A 23,560-nucleotide genomic window follows, 5' to 3' on the forward strand; every position below is an offset into this window, starting at 1 on the left:
ATGTGACTGCCGAGACGCTCAGCCCGAAGCAGGCGAGGCCACAACAACTCCTAATCTGCACACCACGACTGCTCCACCATTACTGCATGTGAAGCTTAGGAAATGCAAGCATTGTGTCCATGAGATACCTCTTACTTGAGTGTATTTGAGTTCTGAACTTCGTTCTAGATTCCTTTCTATAAAACATGTTTTTATAACATTCACTAAGAACTGAGCAAAGCCAGGAGTCTTGAAAAGTGATGACACATGGTTTTCAGATTAGGAGAAAAGCACCACTAAAGAACTCGAAAATGCACACACAACTTCAAGCAACAAGGTCTAAAGTGACCACCTTGCTTCACCTTTTATTTACCTTCGTTTCTTTTTTTTTTTTCACTAGATGGGCCTTTGTTTTTAAGTTACGGCTATGGGTTAATGATTCCACCATTATATAAAAACAGCAAATGACGATGAATTGCAAGGAGGAAAAAGACAATTCTATAACTGCAGCACAATAGTTTGGTCAGGCAAAACAGTGATAAAATAATAAATGGCAACGAAAAAAAAAAATTCTGACTGGTAGTTGCAAAAAAAAAAAAAAAAACCAGATTGTGTACATGTGGCAGTCTGAGAATATCCCACAGTATTTACAACACTGCAAAAAAGGTGGCATGAAGTTACTCTCCAGCAGCGGCCGTTTTAGGCAATCGGGGAGAAACAATAAAGGACACTTGTCCACCCAAATAAAATATACTGCAATTATCCGTTGCATGTGATTAGAGTGATGAAAGTGACCTCACTGTGCAGGGAAACACTTTGCTATGCAGAGGGAACCTTGCTAAGCTGAGGGAGGGAGGGGGAGAAGGGCTGAATTCAATTCCTAGAGAAGCCACTAGGAATCGGTGTCAACACAGATGCCGCACTCCTCCACTCCTAATTCATTTAAAATTGTTGACAAAAGCACAGATGTGGGGCCTATAGGTTGCAACCATTCACTTATATACAGGAGGCCACAAAAATTAAATAGGTTTCTAAAAAAAAAAAAAAAAGCACAAGACAGAGGGAGAGAGGAGGGGCAGGCTGACCATTTTTAATCTTCTGAAAATTTGTCTCTTTTTTACTTTAGCTCATTTTTTTGGTATTTCTCCTTTTCCTTACAAAAGGACATCGTACACGAGCCACATACATACATACAAAAACCTAACAAAAAATAACAGCAGTACTGTATGAATGAATGGGGGCCGGCACAGCTTCCATTTCCAGTGTTCACCCTTCTTTGGCTGCGAATCTGGTGCAGCCCAGCATGCACAATTTTCTTTGTTGTGCCAGCATATGTCACAAATCTTCCCTGGCTCAGCCAAGTCAGATGCAGGGTTTAAAGTTCTGTCATCATTGTTTTGTCACCATAGGTAAAGAGCAACGCTTCCGTTTCCACTCGGAGCTCCCTTTTCCCAGCACCGTCCTGCAGCAGCTAGGCATATCCCTGGATTCTCTTCTCTTGCTATAGCCTCCCACCCCACCATTCAAAATAAAAGCTGATAAACTGCAGCAGTGAACTGATAAGAGTTAGCTTGGCTACTCTTTCAGATGGCAAGAGGCACAACTTAAGCAAAGAAAAAAAAAGCCTACTGGTAAAAAAGAAACAAATGCACAGATGCAAAAAAAAAAAAAGAGGCCACCTACTGCAAAATAAAAACAAGATGCACTCGTCTTTCTCTGTGGCATGCACAAAACAAGGCTACCTGCTAACAAAGAGGGACAACAGATGTAAACATATACTACTACCAATGACAGTGGCAGAACAACAAAAAAGGCGAGTGTGGTGGGGTGAGAGGCAAGAAATAACAAGATGAGGGGACAATAGAGTGATAGGTTGTGCAGATGCCCGCGCCTCCCCAGGGGGGTGACAGTCAAGGGACAGTCCAACAGGAGCAGGAAGGTGCCCTGGGAGTTCAGCTTGGTGAGGGCAGCTGCGTGTCTGCCGTGGTAGGGCTAGTTGTGCCTGATGCCAAGGCCACCACCACCAGGAGGGTTACGACCGCCACCCCGCGAGAAAGCGCCCCCGCGCCCACCAGCTCCATTAGTACGCCCTCCAGGGGGTCCCCTCTGCATGAGGCCGCCTGCAGCACCACCACGGGGACTTCCAGATGAGAAACTGCCCCCGCGTCCTTCTGTGGCAAGCTTCTGCTTGGTCTTCTTCTCTTCAACGTTCACACGAGTGTTGTTGATGAAAATCGGTTCCGCAGCCTGCAAGAAAAAAGCAGGCTCAGACACCGCCAGCAGACAGTGTAGAATAACCCCAGTCCCTTAAAGGGACTGAACACTAAATTTTAAGGGGTCTCTGAAACACCTTCCAAGGAGAGCACACCAACTTGCTCAATCAATGCATCATGTTGTCGTGAAAACCCGAGCCGAATAATGCACTTCTACACGCAGCAGAGAACCCACAATCACGCGCGAAAGTTGGTGAGCCCTTCCTGGAGACTTTTTCATGCTTGTGCCCTCCTCAGTCACTCGCACCGGCGTATCCAAGTTCACAGGTGGCTATTTGTTAGATTCTTTCAGACGTCAGGCAGCTACCATGAACGCGTAGCTCCGCTCCCGGACGTGGGGCCAGCGAGTCAGCGTGAAAAAAGTGACGAGAGGAGAGGGAAAGGCGTGAAGATGCTGAAATTCAAATTCTGACTACGGTAACTCTGCTTCTACAAAGTGCATTCGAAAAATTCTTGCTAGACCATATTCATGAGGCAGTGTGCAGGCAGTCTGCAGCACCACCACGGGGACTTCCAGATGAGAAACTGCCCCCGCGTCCTTCAGATGACATCCCAGTCATACCGCTACATGGTTAGAGCCCCTTCAAGGACCCAATTTTTTGGGCAAAACGGAAAACTTGCTGTCAAAGCTATTAGATTCTGCAACGGTGGTTGTTGAAAACACTGTACAAAGTTTTTACAACAAATTTTTAAATAAGTGCATGCACCCATTTTCATACATCCCAGTGCTGGAAACCTTAATTAGCAAGCGTGATGGCGACTGCACGTCGGCAAAAGTGCTGTACCCAGAACTAATACAAATCTCTCCCGCCAGACAGTAATAAGATATTTTTAGTATAGAGTAGCATCAGTTTTAGTTTATACACCCAAAGCTGGTATGGCACAGTGATGTATGCCTTATCGACGAATGTTTTAGTAGACCGTGGTTGCCGCTCCATTCAAGAAATTTAAAACACTGTTGCACCATCCAGTTACAAAAGCTGAAAGCGCATGGTTGACGATGCAAAGGGAGCTTTGCTTTTCATCGAAGGGCGCACTAGAGAGAGTGTAAACTATAATAAACATGAACACTTAAAAAAAAAAAGAACACTGTGCACTTTAAACAAATGAGTGATAGATGTGGTCCTGTGCGTGGCTACACTGATAATGGTGGGTTTCACCGCAAGATGGGTTTTTATAAGGTTTTCAATGTCGAATTAAATTTAGAAATCTTTTTTTCTTAATCACTGCAGTGCTCAACTCTTACAATATAGGCACAATCTTTTCATTTCCATCATAACCTCATGTCTCGGTCAGCGGTCGGTCCCTTTAAGGCCCCACAAAGCCCAGGACTAAACTCCTCATCCAAACTCATCTTGGAGAGAATGAGCTGCAAACTGCTCTTTTGTTGGTACATCATGACAGCGTCATCTCCTGTCCACGTTTCTCACGCACTAACACACAATGTAGCGAAGTCGCCTTACAGGGAACTTCACGGTACTGCCAATAATAATTCATTATACCGAAATATCGTAATAATGAAAGAACGACTCTGAAGTCAATGGTGGAAATCTGGACACTTGCCTCTCGAACGGCGTCTGTGTATCTAATGTCGAGCCGAGGCTAGTACAGCAAAAGCTCGCTAATTTGAATTTCAAGGAACCATAAAAATTTGTCAGGAACATCACGGTAAATTTAATCGGTGAAAGACTGGGCAATGGTTGCCAGATGTTAAGATAAGAACAGTGCAGCAATAACTATTTTTTCATGTTTCCATCACTGCTTTACTGCATGCACACTGTCGGGAGCATAACTGCCCCAAAACCATAAGACCCTCCTGCACCCTTCACGGGAAGACATGGTGGAGCTCTTCTGCGTCACACCCATCATAAGCAATGCCGCTGCGTGTGCAAAGGCTTTACTGCACGAAACAGTGAATGGCACGTGACATGCACGCAGTTTCCGTGCACTGGAAGAACAGATCGTGTGGACGGAAGCGAAGGAAATGGCTCAGCGGCACCAAAACGACGTGAGAGAAAGAAAAAAAAAAGAGAAAGAAAACACGTCTTCGATGTGGTTGGCACTGCAGTTATCCAAAAAGAGGGAGACAGATTTGCCCTGCTTCCGCATATCCGCATCAAGGCTTCCAGCCAGCTGGAGAATATTGCATGCGTCATCGAACCTGTGAATTGGTTAATCACATTTAATTAAATAAACAATTAAGTTGCATTACATTCAGTTTACTCACCAAATGGTTAACTGGATAATTAAATTATTGACCAAATTAATTAGCCCAATTGGAGAATTCTTAGATTCAGCAGCAATTTAATTGAACTGCTGATCAGGTAAATTACTTATCTAAATTATCTAATTAATTACTACTTTGGTGTGCTTACTAGATGCTCTAGCAACGGGACCCACGTCTTCGGATGCGGTAAAACCGAAGTTAGAAAGAAAACACGACTTAGAAACAGCAAAGGCACAAAATAACGAACAAGCAGCAACATAATCGGCAGGAGTAAGAGAAATGCTTTCACATTACTACACCTAGGCAGACTTGAGTGCACCCTTGGAATTTTTGTTCAAGGAACAGCAAGTGAAGTTTGGCACCGCGCTTCCCTCCTCCAATTCAGCCATAAAGCACTGCCTTTCCGCATGAAGCAATTGCTCACTGTTCAAGCGGTGTTTATCCTAGATACGCATTCCGGTGGCTGTTGTGAACACCCTCGTATTACCATAAAACTCGCCTCGATTCTGCCATAAGTAATGAGGTTATGTATCATCGTCCCATGAGCCCAGTCTTTTTCCCTTTCGAGTAAATATTCTTAGAAGGCACCCGCTAACTTCGATTGGCGCTCATGCGAGCGCCGCGGCATGCTTGCATCGGTCGTCCACGCCGGCTTTGCAGGAGCATTTTGCTGCAGTTATCTTCCTTGATACGTCCAACTGCATCCAGGCAGTAAAACAACATGTAAAATGCGTTTTGTGTATTACAACGGTCACCCGAAGGAATGAAGTTACGCTTATTTCCAGGTTAATATCGTAGCTTGGCGCATTCAGCTTTGTCTGTGGTATGCACTAACCGAATATGTGTGTGACCACACATTGACACTCGCGCATGTTGTGCACATGGCTTGCCTCGTAAAAGCTCTTGCCTTTTTCGAGGTTGCCTGATCGAAAAAAACTGCGCAAAAATATTTCAGCTTTGAAAGTCGCACTGCAAAACAACAGGTACAGCCATTCTCGCCGAGTGCAACTGGCCACGCTGTTCCGCCAAGGCGACGGTGGTGCCATAGAACGGCCGCCCGGTCCCTACAGTGTGGTAGCGAGCAGTTTTGACGGCTAGCAAGGAGGAAAAAACTGCCTGTGTTGGCCAGCGGTGTCCTCACGTGAAACGTCACGTGCATAGTTGCCAACAGACGGACTAGCAAAAAGCCGCTTTTAGTGAACAGCGACAAAAAAACCCTCCTTGCTATCATCATCATTATCGAACCAACAGAATGTAAACAGCAATGGCTGCGCCGATGCTTGGTAACAGAAATTGTTAGCTGACTTGTCGGATGAGTGTGCTGCTGCAGTTTTGCCACTTCTCTATTCCCAGCTGGATGACGTGCCGAAAAATGTTGCAGATCACTACCTCAAACTTTCATTAAAGCGGGACTGCTTTTCAAAAACTCTTCGCTGTAGAGAGGGGGCAAATGCATTGAACTCTATGGAAGTTTGTCAGGGGCGCCAGAATTTTTCATTGCTGCGAGAATTTCGTTCTTGAGGGGTTCAACTGTACTTCGCTAGAGGTTGTTGCTATGACGACAGAGTACGCCGTACATAGTTAGGCTTAACATCAAGAAATCCTAAAATTTACCTAATAAAATACAGTAAAACCTCGCTTACCCGGATCTCGATAACTCGGACACTCACCGCGGTCTCGGCAAAAATGTGTGTAGTTAAATGGTGTTAAACGCTTGTTAACTCGGCAGCATTTAGCCGCGTATCGGTTAACTCGGACAACCCCGGCGAGAACTATCGAAACGTCCATACTCGGCGGCCCGAATGTTCAAACACCCCTAACCGACGACGAAGCCGGCGCAGCCGAGGAGAGCCACACAAACCGAAACAAGACGAGAAACGGCCGCAGGAGGCGAGAGATGTGATGATGATAGTGAGAGAGCGATCAGTGGCCAGGTGGCGCTAGCCACCACCAAGCGCACTGGTTGAGCATTCAGCCATCCAGCAACCACTAAATGTTGCAAAGGACGACGGAACGGCTTGCTAGGCTTACTTTGTCACCGGATCTACGTGCGTGCTGCTCAGCCCATTCGACCCACGCTACGCCTGCGCTGCAGCTGTGTTGTTTTGAGAGTGTGCGAAAAGCCGTGTTGTGTGCGGACTCGTGCCCGTTGCGTTCGACTTCTGGTGCGTGCTGTCTCTGCCTTCACGCTTTGCTGTTATGGCGGCCGCCCCCCCCAGCGAAGCGGCAACAGCAGCTGGCCAATAATGACATCATATCGGAAGTGCTCGGCGCGGAGGAGAATGAGTGTTCCGATGATGAAAATCTAGACCAGCCGCCGCGACGTGGCACTGTGCGGGAGGCCACCGAGGCTCTCGCCGTTCTAGAGGAATTCTGCGTAGAATCCCGTGACAGTGAGCGTGCGGACCATCACCTGATGGGGTTGAGAAAGATAGTTGTAGCGCAGATTCCGGCGACGAAACAAACGAAAATAACGCAGTTTTTCAAGCAATAAAGGTATGTTCATGCTGCGTACATTTGTTTCTCGTTTTCTTGGTACATTCGATAATCCGGAACTCGGTTAACTCGGACATTTTTCCCAGTCCCGTGAGATCCGGGTTAACGAGGTTTTACTGTAATGAATATTTCTCACCTGTATCATTACAGAGGGATGAGAATGCGTAAAATAAAAGTGAATACAACCATTTAGAGCAAGCTATCGTGTCAAAAATGCAGCGTCGACCTCGACCAAAGCGAGCAGGCAGGGTGCCGCCATGTTGCCAACGTTGACCACGCGAGCCCGGACCCCAGGTTGGCTGGTAGCAAGAGTGAGTTTTATTTTTTCCAATGCTATCTGGCATTTTTATAGATATAAATGAATGACCACCCAATTATATGGACGCAGTAATATTACAATGCTTGTGACGCTTTTGCAATTTTCAGTGTATATTCTCGCCGAGTCTCTAGTGTCGAGGTAATACATTAGCTCGATGATCGCTGGCGAATGAGTTCAGTAAACTCATTCGATACCTAATGTTGTTTTCATCGGATGACATTAAATTTGCCATGTGGCAGGGGTATAATATGCATCATTTTTGGTCTTTTTTTACAGTGACAGTGTTAAATAACTACCCACTGGAGCCAGAAACCACTTCATATTTACAGAGATTGACATTTAATGTAAATGCTGTGGATGTGGAAGCAGCCTTCTTCATGGCACAACAGTTTTTCCAAAAAACTTCCAGCAACCAGGCAAGTCGAACAAAAGTACTATTTTATGCACTCAGTTTTTTTTTCTCACTGTACTCCTACCAACTTTAATTGGTATTAACAAAGCATACCATTTAAAGTAAATACATTTCTCTAATTAGCTAAAACTGGCTGGTCTATCATCAGTGGGAGAGGCGCAGAGATCGCATAGTCAATGCAGAAAATGGCAAGCGGCCATGCAAGCACGAGACCCAAGTCTTAAAAGTGTAGTTTTTCAGGCAAGTGTGGCTTCCTCAGGGATATGCTATCAACAAAGGTCAGGCAGATATTTAGACAGCAGGCACCTGTCTGTCCGCAAGACCTCAGACGCAAATTACCTCATCATCAAAAGCCAGCTCTTGCCAGTACAAAGTGATGCGCAGCAGGTGAAAGCAAAGCTATGGCATTACTCGGCAAATACGAATTGAAGGGGACCCTGAATAGCTAGCAGCTTTAGCTTCACTGCATGCAACACTGCAGCTCACATTACAAGAGCACTCATCCAGTGCCCTTGCACACAAAACCCACCACTTCCCTCGTAGAGAGGATTTGGCAAAGAAAAATTTCAGCATCACTACTTGAGGACATACTCAATGGGCTAGTGGATTGCAAGGTTAATTAAAAGCAATGTTTAACAAAGATACAACATACTCTTGGTTTGAGCTGAGTGTCCAGTGATGAGCCAGCAAAAGCATCTAAACTAAAGCAGTCACATTTGAACCTGCGCTAAAAACAACTTTAGAATCTCTATACGATTTCCCCGGGAGCACGCAAAATAGTCGCACATCATCTAGAATTTGTAAGTCCCAAAAAATATTATTTTCGGACAAGAAGGTCCATTGTGCATACAACTGTACAGTCCTCCTGACTTTGCGCCGCTACCCTACAGTGGTGGAAAGGCATTGACGCCGCTAGGCCTCGTGTTTTCACCTACTCAGCATGCTTCCTATTTGGGATGACGAGGCGCAGAGGAAAACTTTTAACACTCTCCTGACTGGCTGAGGCAGTCTCTACCTCCCATATTGCTGCAAAGAACTTAAAGGGCCACTGCCCAGGGTCCGGACATTTTTGAAAAACAAGCCCACTGCATAGATGAGGCATAGAAGATAACCTCTGCAAAATACTAGAGCCATGCGCGCCCCGAAAAGCTGCGAAAATTCAAATCAAAGCCCGCTCGTTCTTTCCTTCAACAAAAACGGGCCCGGCCCACTACTCTGAACCCCGCTGACGTCAAGGGGGGCTACTTTCGCTAAAGCCACTCCATTGGTGCATCGTTCTGACTGACGGGAGAAGGTTGGGCGTAGCCTTGGCGTCGCGTCGTCTGCACAAGGCTTTCCGCAGCGCCTTCTGTTCTGGCTCATGTCTACAAACCCGCATGAAGGAACAAAAAAAAAAAAAAAAAAGACTGCGGAGGGAGCGTGCGGCGACAGCCTTGAACCCTAGCCATAAAAAGTAAAAAATAGTAAAACTGAGGGAGTTGGTTCGCCCCCCCCCCCCCCCTCCCCCCGCCGTGATCACCTCACGAGACGCTCTGCGTACGCGCTCCCTTCTCAGATTTTTTTCTTCTATGCAAGCCCTCCAAAACAAGGTTTTAATTACTAGTGCAGCAGAGCCTTTCCCTCGCTCGCCCACTTCACCGCTCCGCACACACACCGCTTATCTTTCGTGCATCTTGCGTACGCCTTGACTCCAATGAATGACATATGCTTTGGAGCGGAGAAAAGACACAAACAAACAGAACACAAACACGCATGGAGAAAAGCAAACGGGCGGTTGCCGGGTCCGCGCTTCGCCGTGTGTTTCGAACACAACCGACTTCCGTCCCTCCGCTTGTGAAACGGTGGGGAGGCCTAAAAGAAAATGAAAAGGTGGCTCGTTAACTGGGAATGACAAACAGATGTATGAAAGGACGCGCTCGCTAACAAGTCTAGGTGGTCGAGCCGATCGCGCCTCTCGATCGTTCAGTGTGCGGAGAAAATGCAAAAACCAAGAAAAGAATTCTATTGAAGGCGGGGCCATGACGTCGCCCTGTGACGCACTCCACAGACACCACGCCTCCGGCTTACACCGGAGAAGGAAGGGGTGATTTTGCCTTGCCGAGCCTACTCGACGAGGAGCGGGAGAGAAAAATTTCGAGGAGGGAATGGAAGGAGAGGAGGCTCACTAAAAGAGAGGTAGAGAGTGTCTGGGATTATGGGGTGGGCAGGGGCCCTTTAAGAGTGCGGAAAAAAAAAAAAACATCAGAATTACTGATTGCGGAATTATCGAACGACCCCCAAACTGAGGAACACGTTCACATGAGAGTAAAATTTCTTTAGCGAAAGAGTGGGCAATGGTCACCCCCTTTTATGACAAACTGCGCAACAACGGCGATTTTTAACACTTCCATTATGCTTTAATACATGCATGCTATAGGGAATGTCGGAAACAGGGGTCGAATCCACGAGACTGTTTACTCTGCCACCAGTTCACTTCTCCGCAGGCCACTACCGTACGCGATTGGCCATGTCGCGGACTGATGTTACACAGTGGCCCGTGGATTAGTGGGCTGGTACAAAAATAAACAGCCTCATGAATTCAGCACCAGTCCCCAGAATTGCACCATAATTGTAAGCGTCTCCGCAGCTTTTTCCAGTCTGCAACGTGGTAGCACTAGAGTTTCTTCCCATGTGGCATTATACAGGAGGGGGCTTAACTGCAAAGGCAAACAGCAAGTGAAGAGTACGAAATTTCAGTGAACCGGAAAAATTATACCCCGTGGATGGAAGGTGGGGAAAAACACATTGCGCAAGAGTGGCAAGACAAGGAGTGGCATGGCTTTTTGGGGTTCCCCGAGCACCTAAATACATGCATGACTCAACCCCACCAACCAACCTCCTTCCTTTACCCCCTTTATTTTAGGACTAACTACACTGTAACTGCTAATTGCAGACTGTTCCACTACACAGCCAGCCATTATTAATTGAATTTGGGCATTTCTTGAGGGTCCATGTGTTTGCATGGTTGGAAAAGAAGGGACAAAACCTAGGCTTATGCAAATATTCGATAATTTTGAATACTCGGTCGAATAGTAAAGCAATAATTAATCTATTCGATCCGAATGTTTGGTATTCGAAGTATTCTACTTGAGCGAATAATGTTTCTGGAACTTCTGCTGTGAGTGGTATTGGTGCAGCGGACCTCTTCTCGGATGGCACTGTGGCACGTGTTCAACCAAAGCCTAGACTCTGTGCCCCATGACTGCGCTCCAGCGTGTATGCCAGAGCCAATCTACGCATGCTTGCAGCAACAGATGCGAGCAGGCAGGAGTGCAGCACCCTGATCTGTACCAGCCAGGTGTCTACGGCTGCGCCACCCGTGATGCGCATGCACCGCAACCAGCGCGGCATGCATCATAGCGGAATCCATTTCCGCGCGCTGGCAGTGTACACACGCTGGCTAGGGGGCAGGTGTGTAAACAGCTGGGTGGTGCTTGGCGCCTTGTGGTGTCCTCAGGGTGATCTGCACGTGTGCACCGGCACCTTGCGGAAGCAGATCGCACTGCACTAAATCTCTCAAACCAGAGGATGCGTGGATCCCCTGACTTCTGCGGAACGAGTGAGCCGACTGCAACTGTCGCAGCCGCTCTACTCCGCATGAAATTCGATAAACAAGCGCAACGGCGCGATCACGAAGGGGAGCTAGCATGAGACACATGGAGATGGGTGCCCTTTCCCAACACCTGACGTGGGGTGGCGCTGGGCGCGTGGTGCGCACACCTAGTAGGTGTCATGGAGTCGCCGCCTTAACGCAACAGTTGAAGGCCCCACATATAGGTCTCACATATGCAGGTTGGCTCCCCCAATTTCCAATGGCCATTTTTGCACAAACTCTACACAGATGCAATAGATGCAACAAAGCTTCAATGCGTTTTTTTTTTCTATGTAGTGGCCTTGTGTGTTAGAAAAATATGGAATTTCTAAATGCTTATTGCCCCATCCAGCCTTTTTTGTGTTCCAGATGTATTCAAAATATTTGCTCCGAAATTATTCGGCGAAAATTACTACAGTCGATGTCACGAGAGGTTCGTAGCAAACGGGCTCTCGGTAGAACAGCCAAAAATATTAGGTCAGCCAAAAGTGGCGTTTATTTCCTTAAACAACTGTGTTGTGCGCGCCAACTTGTTCAATGCAGACCCTACCGCGGCTCTTGCCAGGCTCTCACGGTGGCCATGTTCTCCACGGCTGAACCCTTGCTGCTTACTGCCAACAATCAACTTTAGGGACTGGACATACAGTGAAATCTCGATACAACGAACTTCGCGGGGTCGCGAATAATCGTTCGTTATTTTGAAATATCGTAATAACGAAAGACTCGCGAAAAAAGGTAGTAGTATTACTGGACAATGAAAATACTGTACCTTCAGGAAGGGCACACGACAAGCTATGTAATTTTCAAACAGGAACGCAAACGAGAGGTTCAGCGCTCGTTTATTTGAAGAAATCCGTGATTCTGGCGGGTGCGACACAGGCGCCCCAGGACGAACTCTTCAACGTCAACTTTTTGGAGCACAGAATCAGGCACATCGCTACAACGTCCGATGAATGTGCAAAGTTTGCCTATGGATGCAAGAACCTCCGCACTAGACACAGGTTCGGCCGCTTGGTCTGCAGGCGGCGAGTCGGCATCGTCGTCCAGTTCATTTTCTTTGCCGCGCTCTCCATACTCGCGAACGCTGCTCACGATGTCTTCTACAGTCAGGGGCAGCATTTTCCGACTCGGCGTAGTCGGCAAAAGTTACAGAAGAGTCTACAGAGAGTTTCGCAGTGACTTCAGTCCGCACCTCTTTTGCGCTGTCGTCATCCGTGCTATCAGCGTCATCGCAGTCTTCTGTGTGAAGCGGCGATTTCACCAGGCCAGCTTTCCTCCAGCAGTTGTTGATGGTCGAGGCCTTTACGTTCCACCACACCCCAGTTACCATTTCGGCAGCCTGGCGGACATTTATGGCTGTCGGGAGTCCGAGCCGAAGGTTTAACAGCGCTGCACTAGGCGCTTCCGAAACGATGTGTTTCCTTAAGCGTGAACTGCCGTCGCTTCATCTTGACGCTGGCGCCCGCAGAATTCATCGTCAGCACAGTCAACACGCAGCGGCGAGAAACGACTAGGCCTCGCGTTCGCGGCGGCCGCACACAAAAAAAAGAAAAGCGCGGAGGTAGTCTAGTCACATGCACACCCACGGCCGGTCTCGACGCGTGCGCTCTCTCGCTCTCTCTTAAGGAGAGAGGAGAGAGCGCACGCGTCGAGACCGGCCGTGGCACACCGTGGGAGAAAAAAAAACGGAGGAGGAGAGACGAGCCAACTTCCGGTTGCGAGGCGGCTTCGGATTGGACTGGATTGTATCGGATGCCTGCCCTTGGCGATTAGCAGAGTTAGCGTGTGCCTCTCGGGGAGTCGGCTCACTTCTCCGGGGTAAGTTCGTAATAATGAGGTGCATTTATAATTGGTGGGCAAATAAATTATGCTCGTTATTCTGAAATGTTCGGTATTTTGAAATTCGTAGTAGTGAAATATTTTTACATTGAAAATATAGATATTTTGGCGGGGATTTTGAAAAAGTTCGTACATATGAAAAATTCGTTAATGTGAGGTTCGTAGTAACGAGATTATACTGTAATTAATCGCTGGTTTTAAGGGTAACAAAGTGGATTCCAAGAGAAGGCAATCATAGCACGGGGCGGCAGAACTTTAGGTGGGCAGATGAGATCAAGAAGTTTGTGGGGATACAGTGGCTGGAGCTGGCAAAGGACAGGGTTAACTGGAGAGACTTGGGAGAGGCTTTGCCCTGCAGTGGGTGTAGTCAGGCTGATGATGACAATAACCAATTGTGGTTGAAGCATTCAAGGCAGCTGGAGGCAAGTCAGCCACATTAATTACAGGAGTGTTCGCATTTGACGTTCAAAGGCTTAGTCAGAGCACATGGGTCTGTGACGTTGTGGTCCGCTGGAACGTAGTCATCCCAGGAGACATCTGGCCAACTATACATCGACAACCCGTTGCCACAAATCTACATGCGTCAGATCACTTGCAATTTCAGAGCTTCATAAATTGTTCTAAGGCCCATGCAGAGATGAAAGTAGTGCAGCGCTCGTGGCGCAGAATGTATCAGCTGCACTGTCCGAGCTTCCATGCACATGGTAGCAGCAAAAAACATGGAGCCGACTGGGCCAGCGACGCATACCACGCAACCAGCATGGCCAGCAAGGCATTAAAACTTCCCAGATCGCTGCTCTTAATTGATCCACAACCATGGGCAGTAAGGTGCCTCGATGCAGCTTCTTTCGAAAAGAAGCTGGATCGAGGCGCCCTAACGGGCAGTAGCGTCACTTTTGACGATGGCCCTGTCACGCGCCCATCGCGCTTCTCTTCTTTCACTTCGGATGCTTTGCCCAGCTGGCAAAGACAATGAGATTGCCCTTACACATAGACAATGATTCCCCTTGTAGTCCACCGTGGCGCGTTTGGTTGGCAGTTATTTACCGTTTCAATGACACCTTTTTATTGCATTTTTGAGCTGACATCTTTCCGGGGCGGTGTCGCAAAGGTGAGACATGCTCTTTGATCTCCGCGCTTGCTGAAAGCGCGACCTCTTGAACTTCGAGGGGAGTTTACTGCACCTCCTCGTTCACTATAACCGAGTAGTGCGGCCAAAGCTGTTTGTTGCATCTGAGACGAATCGCTGTTGCCTTAGTGCATATTCTGACAATAGCATTGCATTCATTTGAATTAAGCGAGCGTTCGTTATATCTGCAGCAGTTTTCGGTGAGCTCAAGACTTTATTCGCTTCGAACCAAAAAACCACTATTCGCACATGCCTAATAAAACCCAAAACAGGTGGGCTACCTCAGTACCTGGTGTTCCCAGAGGCTAAAAAAATTGAGAACCCCTGCTTAAGTAATGGCGAAGTTTGTCCAACAAATGTAGCGTGTTCCCACAATGAACCTATGCCTTGATTCCATTTTTTTTTTTTGCGCTCCTAATGACTTCTGAGTAACGAGGTTTTGCAAAAGAACTTGCAACTGCACCGACTTGTAATAAGCATGACCGTTGCATAATGTTCATACTATCCTGACGTTTGCACTAAGTGGACTAGACACAGTAGACTGGCCTAGTGAAAGGTGGACTTCCACGCACACTTTAATCTTTTATTGAACTGTCCTAGACAACCTGAGGAAAAACGGGGAAAAAAATTCTACCATATCTCATTAAAGAAGCACTGCGTAAGGCAGCACCAAGAACATACATGCCACTTCCTGACATGAATAAAATTGCTTCGGAGTAAGCACACCATATGCCAGTCTTGTTGAGTCCTTGTCTTTTTAAGTGCTTTTTCAATTTTACAATGTGTAGTTAGCCCAAACCTTGCTGCTTCTGAATTTTACCAGAACAATCATCTCTTTGCTGGCTCAGCTTTTCCATGATCTGCATTAACAGCTAAAGGCATAAAAAAATAGTGTTCCGAAGAGATTAATGCATAATTAAAAGGTACACACACAACAGTCTGCAATAACACTCACCACTCTTTGTAGTAGTGCTTGAACTGCTTCAGGACTTTCGAAGATGACAAAGCCACAGTTCTGGAAAAAGTAAGAACACAACTGCCTCAGTAACCTAAAAATGCAAAAGGAAAGTGCAACATTCCGATGCCACTGTGAATGCGTGAGAACTACAAAATATGATGTATTAAATCAAATATAAGCCCAACTCGCCCGCTACCCTTATCAATTTCAAACTTTTCCACTTTCTTTTTTTTTTTCCCCCGCAGCATTAACATTTTGCAGCTGGGAAGACCTTGACAGAACAAGCAACAAGTGCTGTAGCTTTCTCAGAGAATTATTTTCACCAGTAGTCAGGCAGACATTAGAGACAACAGGCATTTGTCCGTCTGCAAGACCTAAGGCGCAAATTACATCATCATGGAAAGCTACAACGCTGTTATCAGTGCAGCCATGGTAAATTTACACTGCTAATGACGCACATCCACAAAATGCAACTCTCCAATGCAATTTCACGAAGTTGTAGACTCAAGTTAATCAGAAACCAGTTTTGTGCCAGTTTTAATGCCACCAGCTATTGCTGTGTACATTCGAGTCACATAGCTATGAAGCCGGTGTAGCCAATAGCCCTTCAAATTCAGGGTCCTTTGAGTAACCCAAACTACAGTAGCAGACTGATTTTTCAGACTCCAATAATTAGGATTGTGCAATATTTCGAAGATCGCCGAGGAACAGGCATGCATCGCATAGCAATGAGTACAGTTTCACGACCAATATTATGGAACCTGTGGAGTCCTAAGGGTCGATTTTTCTGACTAAAATATTCGCAAGAAATACTGTGGAGATAAGTTTTTTTTCAACCGAAAATTTGTTTTTCAATTTAATATAGACGCGAGCGAGCATCGCTGTCACAACAGACCGGTTCTGCACCGCTGTGAAAGGAGCCATCTTGGATTGAAACAGAGTACCGTATTTACTCGAATGTAACGCGACCGCGAATGTAACGCGAGGGGTGATTTTACATGCTGCCCAGTGGGAAAAAAATAAAACCACGAATATAACGCGAGGCTTACAGACGCAAAACAAAGTACCTTTAATGAACATCGTGGCCAACATGTTTATTCATCTTTCTCGCTTTCGGACTCGGAGTTCTCGGAAACAGAGTCCTCCTTTTCGCTGTCGACCTCCCAGACGATGTCATGGATGTCATGACCTCCCGAGCTCTTCAGCTAACAAAATCGCTTTTCTCTTAACACGAGCGTCGTACTGAGCACGACGCGTTGCCATCGTGTGCACTGAATTGACTGAATCAACACCGCGAAAGACGCCACAAGAACACCACACGTTGAGCGCAAGATTGCAACGAACACAAAGAACGCTTTGGCTTTGGATGGATGGGGATTTGGCCTAATTTGGCTTCCCTGGTACCCATGTTGCCAACATAAGATAGCAAAACTGCGGAAACCGAAACCGAGCTGATAGCTTCGAAATGGCTGCACCGCGGCACTGCTTTAGGCCATTCGAAGTGCAGTATTCGATTATAACGCGAGGGTAGACTTTTAAGCGGAATAAATCTTGGAAAAAACTCGCGTTACATTCGAGTAAATACGGTAAATCCGACGGGCTAGCTTGGATAGGTTTAGCTACTTGTTCTTCATGGCCGCCACTTCAGATGTTGGCACACTTCATCATTGCCATCAAGAAGGCGTACAAAGTGCGCGATCGTGTTCAAGACGGGGCAGCTGCAGCGCCCGCCACAGCTTGGACGGCGCGACCCGCAGTGCTGGGGAAGCGTGCATTCGGAGGTGCTTGTGTCTTCCCACGGATTACCTCTCTCAATCTGATCTTCGTGAGTGTTGTTGCCCATGGAAACAGGCTGCTCTAGCTTTGCGTGGTGCATACACGACATGACCTGCAGCCGCGTCACACTGTCTGGTATCGTGATGTAGGGAGACTGTCGTGACGCGAGGTGGTGCGGACATGACGAAAGCATGACTGTGGCTCATTATCGCTAGCAAGCGGAACGTGGGGAAGCGGCGAAGTTCGAAAGTTTTGAAGCTGGTTTTTGACAGAAAGATTATATTTTTAACTTCATGAATTTTTTGGGCTGTTCGATTATTTGGGCCATTTTCTGGGTCCCGCCTAGTCCAAAAAACTGGTCAGCGACTGTACTGTCATTCATTGTACCTCTGCTACTTCAGAGTGCCTCCCAAAACTTCAAATGAGCACCGTTGTAAAGGACTAATGGGAAAAAAAACAAAAAAAACCATGCACAGTAACTGCCAAATACTGAACATGAAGCTTTTGCTCATACCTTCTTTCGAAAATTATTAATTGTAAGGTTAACATCCTGAAGCAACACACAGGTTATGAAGTGCACTGTAGAGGCGGACTCCCGGTGACCATATATACTCGTGTGAAGGCTGCACATTTTTTTTTTTTTTGCGATTTTTATGGGGTGCGATTCGTACACAGGACAGGCATTTTTCAAACCGGAGTGCAACCCCGATTACACTCCGGATTTAGGCTGCGAAACACACCTTTATGATGAATTAGCTCAGCACCGCCGAATTCTTGACATACATAATGCAATGAAAGTACCGACGCGAGTTAACCACATGGAATAAAACACTTTACTAGTTTAGATCAGCTTAGTGACAAATGTCACGCGTTTTTAAGTTATTAAGACCTGGCGCTCAACTGACAGTAATAATGCATTGGCTAATGGTTTGGAGTGGCACTCTATGCATGAGATCCACGGATGTCAATATCAGGTTTTCTGTGTGCTTCACCGTTCAAGGATTTGTGGAAGTAAACAGACGATGTGCGAAATGCGCAGCACCATCTCTTAAAAGAACTAGGCCTGCCATGCTGGTTCAGTCGAGAAAACGAAACCACTGCTAGGCTCTTCGTGTGAAAAGTGAAATGCCAATACACTGTTGCGCTACGCTATGCATTTTTCAAGGACACTACTGTAGCATCTCGATGATACGAATCACGGCTGCTACGAATTTGCGAAACTCGCTGGCCAGAGTGCACTGCGCACTATGGGCAGAATTTTGGATGTTCCGAACATTCTCCCCGCACCACTACGGCTGATACAACAAAGCGTGTGAGCCGCGACTGCTGGCGCACAGCTCGCACATACAGACATCGCGATCGTCAGTCATGTGGTGCATACCACGAGTGGTGTGCAGTGGCACGCGACCTGCACGCACAGACATCGCAATCGCCAGTCACGTCGTACATACCGCGAGCAGTGGCACATGGCCGTAAATAAATCCCATCAGCAGTAAACATATCTGCGTAAATGCATTTTCGGTGCTTCTGCACACAGATTTTGTTAGCTTTGGATGATAGATATTTTTCGTGGCCCTGCGAGATCCGTAGAGAGATTCTACTGTACGATGCACGCAGGAACCAGCCATACATTTCAGCTTCTCGCTCACTATTCTTTTTCTCTGAGCACAAACATTTTAATAGTACCAATGCAATGTTAGGAGTCATGTGTAAGCACGCCGGTCCATTTACAGCTTTCACTTCATGTGCTGATTATTCACAAAGCTTTATTGGTCATTTGTTTTCAGTGATATGGACCAGACCACTTGTCTGATCAGAAAAGGAACTAATATCGTGCATTCAGTAACTCTCCGGTGGCACACAGTCGATTGGACGTAAACACTTTGATATGAACTTGAACAAAATAGATGGGGCAGATTTTTTTTTTTTCCAGCTGGCATATGCCACTGTTGCTCAAGCAAGCCGCCCGACCACAAAGAACAGCTTTCATCACTTCATCAGCAAATCATGGCCATGCGCACTCAGTCCACTCAAGACCTTGATTGCTCAAGATGCGGCATACTACAGTGCACTCAAACGACCATATGTGCCAATTACAGTTTATTCTACCATTTTCTGGCAAGCAAGGGCGCAAGGAGTTGTGGGGTAGACTTATACACAGCAATATACCATATACAATGTATGCTATGACCTCTGTAGTTTTTTAGGATGTGTTTGCAAAATCTCTGCGTAATTTGTACAGCCCCTTTTTGAAGCCTTAATTTCAGGGGGGAAAAAAAAGTGCACATATTAAGCAAGTAAATACAGTCAAAACTCGATTTAACGAAACCCGATTTAACGAAGGTATCCTAATTCCCCCTCAGACGCCCATAGGGTTCAATGCTTTGACTAACCCGAAATAACGAAACCGATTCCGTGATCTGTCCCGATTTAACGAACCTTTTTTCGAGAAATAAAGGTGAAAAAGTGTTAATTTTTGGTCTATTTTGTAGACAGCACCCCAAAATTTATTGATTGCGAGTCAGCGGTAACAGCGCGGAGCATCTTCGGCCCGCCGCTTTTTTCAAACTGCGCGGCACAAAACGAGTTTTAATTTTCAGTCGAGCTCACGAGATGGCGCCAGCAGTAAAAAAGTTTCGTGCCACATTTCATAGATGGCGCTGTTGCAGTTTGTGTTTTTTTTTGTGTGTGTGTGTGTTGTGCTCTTGTGTTCGCTCTTGTGCGGATATTTCCCCGTGCCTTTGAAAGCACGTCTTTGTCAAACTCAGCTTGTTAGGCCTCCATCAGTCTAGCCTTGCTATCGTGAACGCGGACGTGGTGTGTGCGAGCTAGCGCGCCGCTAACCCTCCCGACTAGCAGATGGAGCCCTGCAAGAAACGAAAAAGGCTTACCCTGGACGAGAAAGCGGACATAATTTGTGCTGTGACAAGTGGACAGAAGAAATGTGACGTGGCTGCCGCACATGGCATTCCAGCGAGTACTCTCTCCGCAATAATGAAAGGGAAAGATGACATCCTCCGCGCCACATCGTCGGGGAATCTCTCGCACAAAGAAACGCTGTAGACTACTCCTCAAAGCAAAAGGGAAGAGGTCCTCTTCGCCTGGTTTATGGATTTGCGGGCGAAGAATATTCCCGTGAGTGGAGACCTGCTCCAACAAAAAGCTCGCTCTTTCGCGTGCTTGCTGGGCGACAACGAGTTCAAGGCAAGTCCCGGCTGGCTGTCGCGCTTCAAAGAACGACACGGCATCGTCGGGAAAGTGCTCAGCGGTGAAGCGAGCAGCGTAAGCATGGCTGTAGTCGGCGACTGGCAGTCTGAAAACGTGCCCGACATTCTGGGAAAATATGCCCCCAGCAACGTCTACAACAGCGACGAGAGCGGTCTATTCTACCAAATGCTGCCTAAAAAAACACTCGCCCTGAAGGGGCAGGCGTGCCACGGCAGCAAACACAGCAAACAAAGACTGAATCTTTTGCTGTGCGTCAACATGGACGGCACCGACAAACGAGACCCGCTTGTCATCGGAAAGAGTGCGAGGCCGCACTGTTTTAAAGGCACCAAAAAGCTTCCTGTGAAGTACGTTGCCAATTCAAAGGCTTGGATGTCACGTGCCATTTTCGCTACATGGCTGAAGGAATTTGACAGCGACATGTGTCGCCAGAAAAGGAAAGTGTGCCTGTTGCTGGATAACTGCACGGCCCACTACGTTGCAGAGGTCGAGCTGACCAGCGTGGAGCTCAGCTACTTCCCCCCAAACGCAACGTCCGTGGTTCAGCCCCTGGATCAAGGGATAATTAATAGCGTGAAGTGCGCATACAAGCGTCGAGTCGTCGACAGAGTTCTCCTCAACCTGGAGCTGAAGCGCGAGACGAAAATAGATATTTTTATGGCGGTTGAGATGGTGGCGGCGGCTTGGAGAGCATTGAGGCCGTCGATAATTGTCAACTGCTTCAGGACTGCCGGTTTCGGTACACTAGGCCCTGAAACTGCCGAAGCTGGTCCGGACTGCGCGAGCGCCTTGCATGAGGATGAAGATGCCTGGGAACACCTTCGCTCAGTGGATGAAGTGCCCACAGGCATAAGTTTCTCAGACTACGTGAACGCCGACGCAAACGCAGTCACAACGGAAGTTTTGACTGATGCCGATATGTTGCGGCTTGTAGGAAGCGTGGAGGGAGTGACGGCTGAAGGCGCTGCCGACGACCCTGCAGGTGCCGAAGCTCCCGTGCCGACACCAGGTCAGGTGATGGATGCTCTCGATCTGCTGCGACATTTTGCCGGTGCACACGAGGGGACAGAAGACGCGCTGGACGCACTTCAGACCTACGAGAAATCGGTGCGGCCGTTGCTCACAAAGCGCACGCAGGCAAAGATCACCGACTTCTTTGGCGGAAAATAAATTTGTAGTCCCCTCGGGCTGAGTAAGAATTTTTGTTGTTTCTTTTCATACGCGTTAGCGGCGCCAGTCGTTTCCGCGGTCCGCAGTTTCATTTTGGGAGCATTTACGCTTCACAAATATGATGCTGCGGTAGCTTTCTGGATGCCGCCATACCATATAATCGAATGTACCGAATTATGTGCCCAAGAAATGCCTCATTCAATTTAACGAAGTTCTCGATTTAATGAAATAATTCACGGCTCCCCTCAACTTCGTTAAATAGAGTTTTAACTGTACGATATTTCGACTCGTTTAAAATGTAACACTAGAGGCTAGAAAAATCAACATTGGCAACTGTGCCAGGCGCTGTAACACAGCTGTGAATAGTGGCATGAACAAGTTTGCAGTGCCACAGAAATTGCTCCAGGCCAGCACGTGTGCATGCAGCACAAAATAAGCGGTCACTCTACCCTACTAGGTGATTGTTTACCCACTTGAAAATAAAACAGCGATGATAATGAGTGACACCTGAACCAATGCCTAAATGCACGCATCAAAATGACAATGGCACAAACTTTCCCACACAGTGCCGATTCTTGCAATCTTCAGTGCCAAACTTCAAGTGAAGCAGGGGATGTGGTAGAAGCAAGCTGGCACTGACTAAACGACAAGAAAGGAGCTACATTTAGTAAAACATGAGCGGTATAAGTGTGTAGAGTCCCAAAATCTTATGTGTATAGCTATTTGCTCCTGCAGGCACTCGTTCGTAGACTCATCAAAAAGTATGACAAAGCTTTCACACCGGTCTACATCTTGCTGCAGCGATGAAAGAAAAAAAAAGTTTGGAGGCCGCGACAAGTCACATAAGCACAAAAAAAGCCTTTAGCAATCTCACTATCAGGAAACATGAGATTGAACAGTTCGCCTGTTTCGGATGACAATCTGCAGGAGCAGTGTGATGAGACTAACTTCAGTGTCCACAAAATTTCCGCATCTGTCACCAGCTCGTTGACCTTGCATGCGCTGTCGACGTCAGATGACCGTGACGGTGTATTGACGCCTCGCACGTTCGTGCTAGCAGTAAAATAATCGCGCACTGAACCCGTCACTGCTCTATTCATACTTGCGCTGTGCTTCCCACTCTTCATATAGCTTTTCAAAGTAGACTCTCCCATGGCAAACAGGTCGAAGAATTTCCCATATGATTTGCACTTCACTCTGTGCAGATTCGTTGCATCCGGTGCCACCCAGTCCTTGTAAATGCTGTGGCCCAGCCACACGCTTTGAAATTTACTTTCCACGCATTCTTTCGCACTGCAGAACTGCTGCATTCACATGCAGAGGTCTATCTGAAAGTTTGTCTGTGTGAACTCTTCGCGTCTAGTCAAATGCCAACGCACAAGGAATGCAAAACAACCCGAACGGTCGGTGATGGCGATACCGCACCTTTCTGAACGGGCGATAACATCACCTCAATGTGGACAGCCATAACCCACATCCACGAAACTTGTGAATTTTCAGAAAATTTTTTTTAAACGTCAAGTAGGAGTATACATGCCGAGAAAATAAGCAATCATATATTTGGCAAGAGTTTTGCGAGCTTTTTTTAGCGTAAATCGAGACTTCCGTCTTTAGAACAAAAGTTTTCAAGGACTTTCACGGGTTAAAAAAATATCAAATACTTTCAAGGACCTTGAAAATTAGGTTTTCATATTCAAGGGTTTTAAGGACCTGTGCGCACCCTGTATAAACGCAGCTGCATCAGGAACAGGGAATTATCAGTACGCCCTACTTTACAAGGAAATGAGGAAGATGGAGCTCAGTCCAGTCACTGCATTTTGCTTCTAGCTTCACACGGCACAAAATCCTGCTTTTCTAAAAATCTGAGCAAGAATGCGAAAGCTCTTTATACACCAAGCAAGATATGCTTGAAGTTTAAAATTAAAGGACGCCAAGTGAGATAACGCACTACAGTCGAACCCGGATATATCGAACCCGCATATTTCGAATTATTGGCTATAGCGAACACACAGATTACCCCCTTGAAAATACTATGTAAAAGTATAGGACAGCTGCGTTGTATATCGAATTCCATTTTCGCCGGACATTGGATATATCGAATGCCGCGCCCCTGGAAGGTGCGC

The 23,560-nt window shown here is 46.9% G+C and overlaps 1 protein-coding gene and 1 non-coding gene across 3 annotated transcripts in view; both read right to left on the reverse strand.

Moving 5' to 3' along the window:
- Window positions 1-303: 303 nt before the first annotated feature.
- The window catches only part of rin (ras GTPase-activating protein-binding protein 2), a 45,155-nt gene continuing 21,898 nt past the window's right edge, over window positions 304-23,560 (reverse strand). For both annotated transcript variants that reach the window (XM_089582208.1, XM_089582209.1), the window contains exons 7-8: window positions 15,261-15,320; window positions 304-2,226 (exon numbers count right to left, since the gene is read on the reverse strand). In XM_089582208.1, coding sequence (XP_089438334.1) covers window positions 1,972-2,226; window positions 15,261-15,320 — 315 coding nt within the window. In that variant the 3' untranslated portion in view covers window positions 304-1,971. The remainder of the gene's footprint in view (window positions 2,227-15,260; window positions 15,321-23,560) is intronic.
- On the reverse strand, window positions 15,566-15,665 carry LOC149353010 (small nucleolar RNA SNORD16). The gene has a single exon (XR_016291957.1). It is a non-coding gene; the product is annotated as a small nucleolar RNA SNORD16 (small nucleolar RNA).

The sequence above is a fragment of the Amblyomma mixtum genome, chromosome 3 (assembly GCF_055824585.1).
Source record: "Amblyomma mixtum isolate Tamu chromosome 3, ASM5582458v1, whole genome shotgun sequence".
NCBI classification, from domain to species: domain Eukaryota; kingdom Metazoa; phylum Arthropoda; class Arachnida; order Ixodida; family Ixodidae; genus Amblyomma; species Amblyomma mixtum.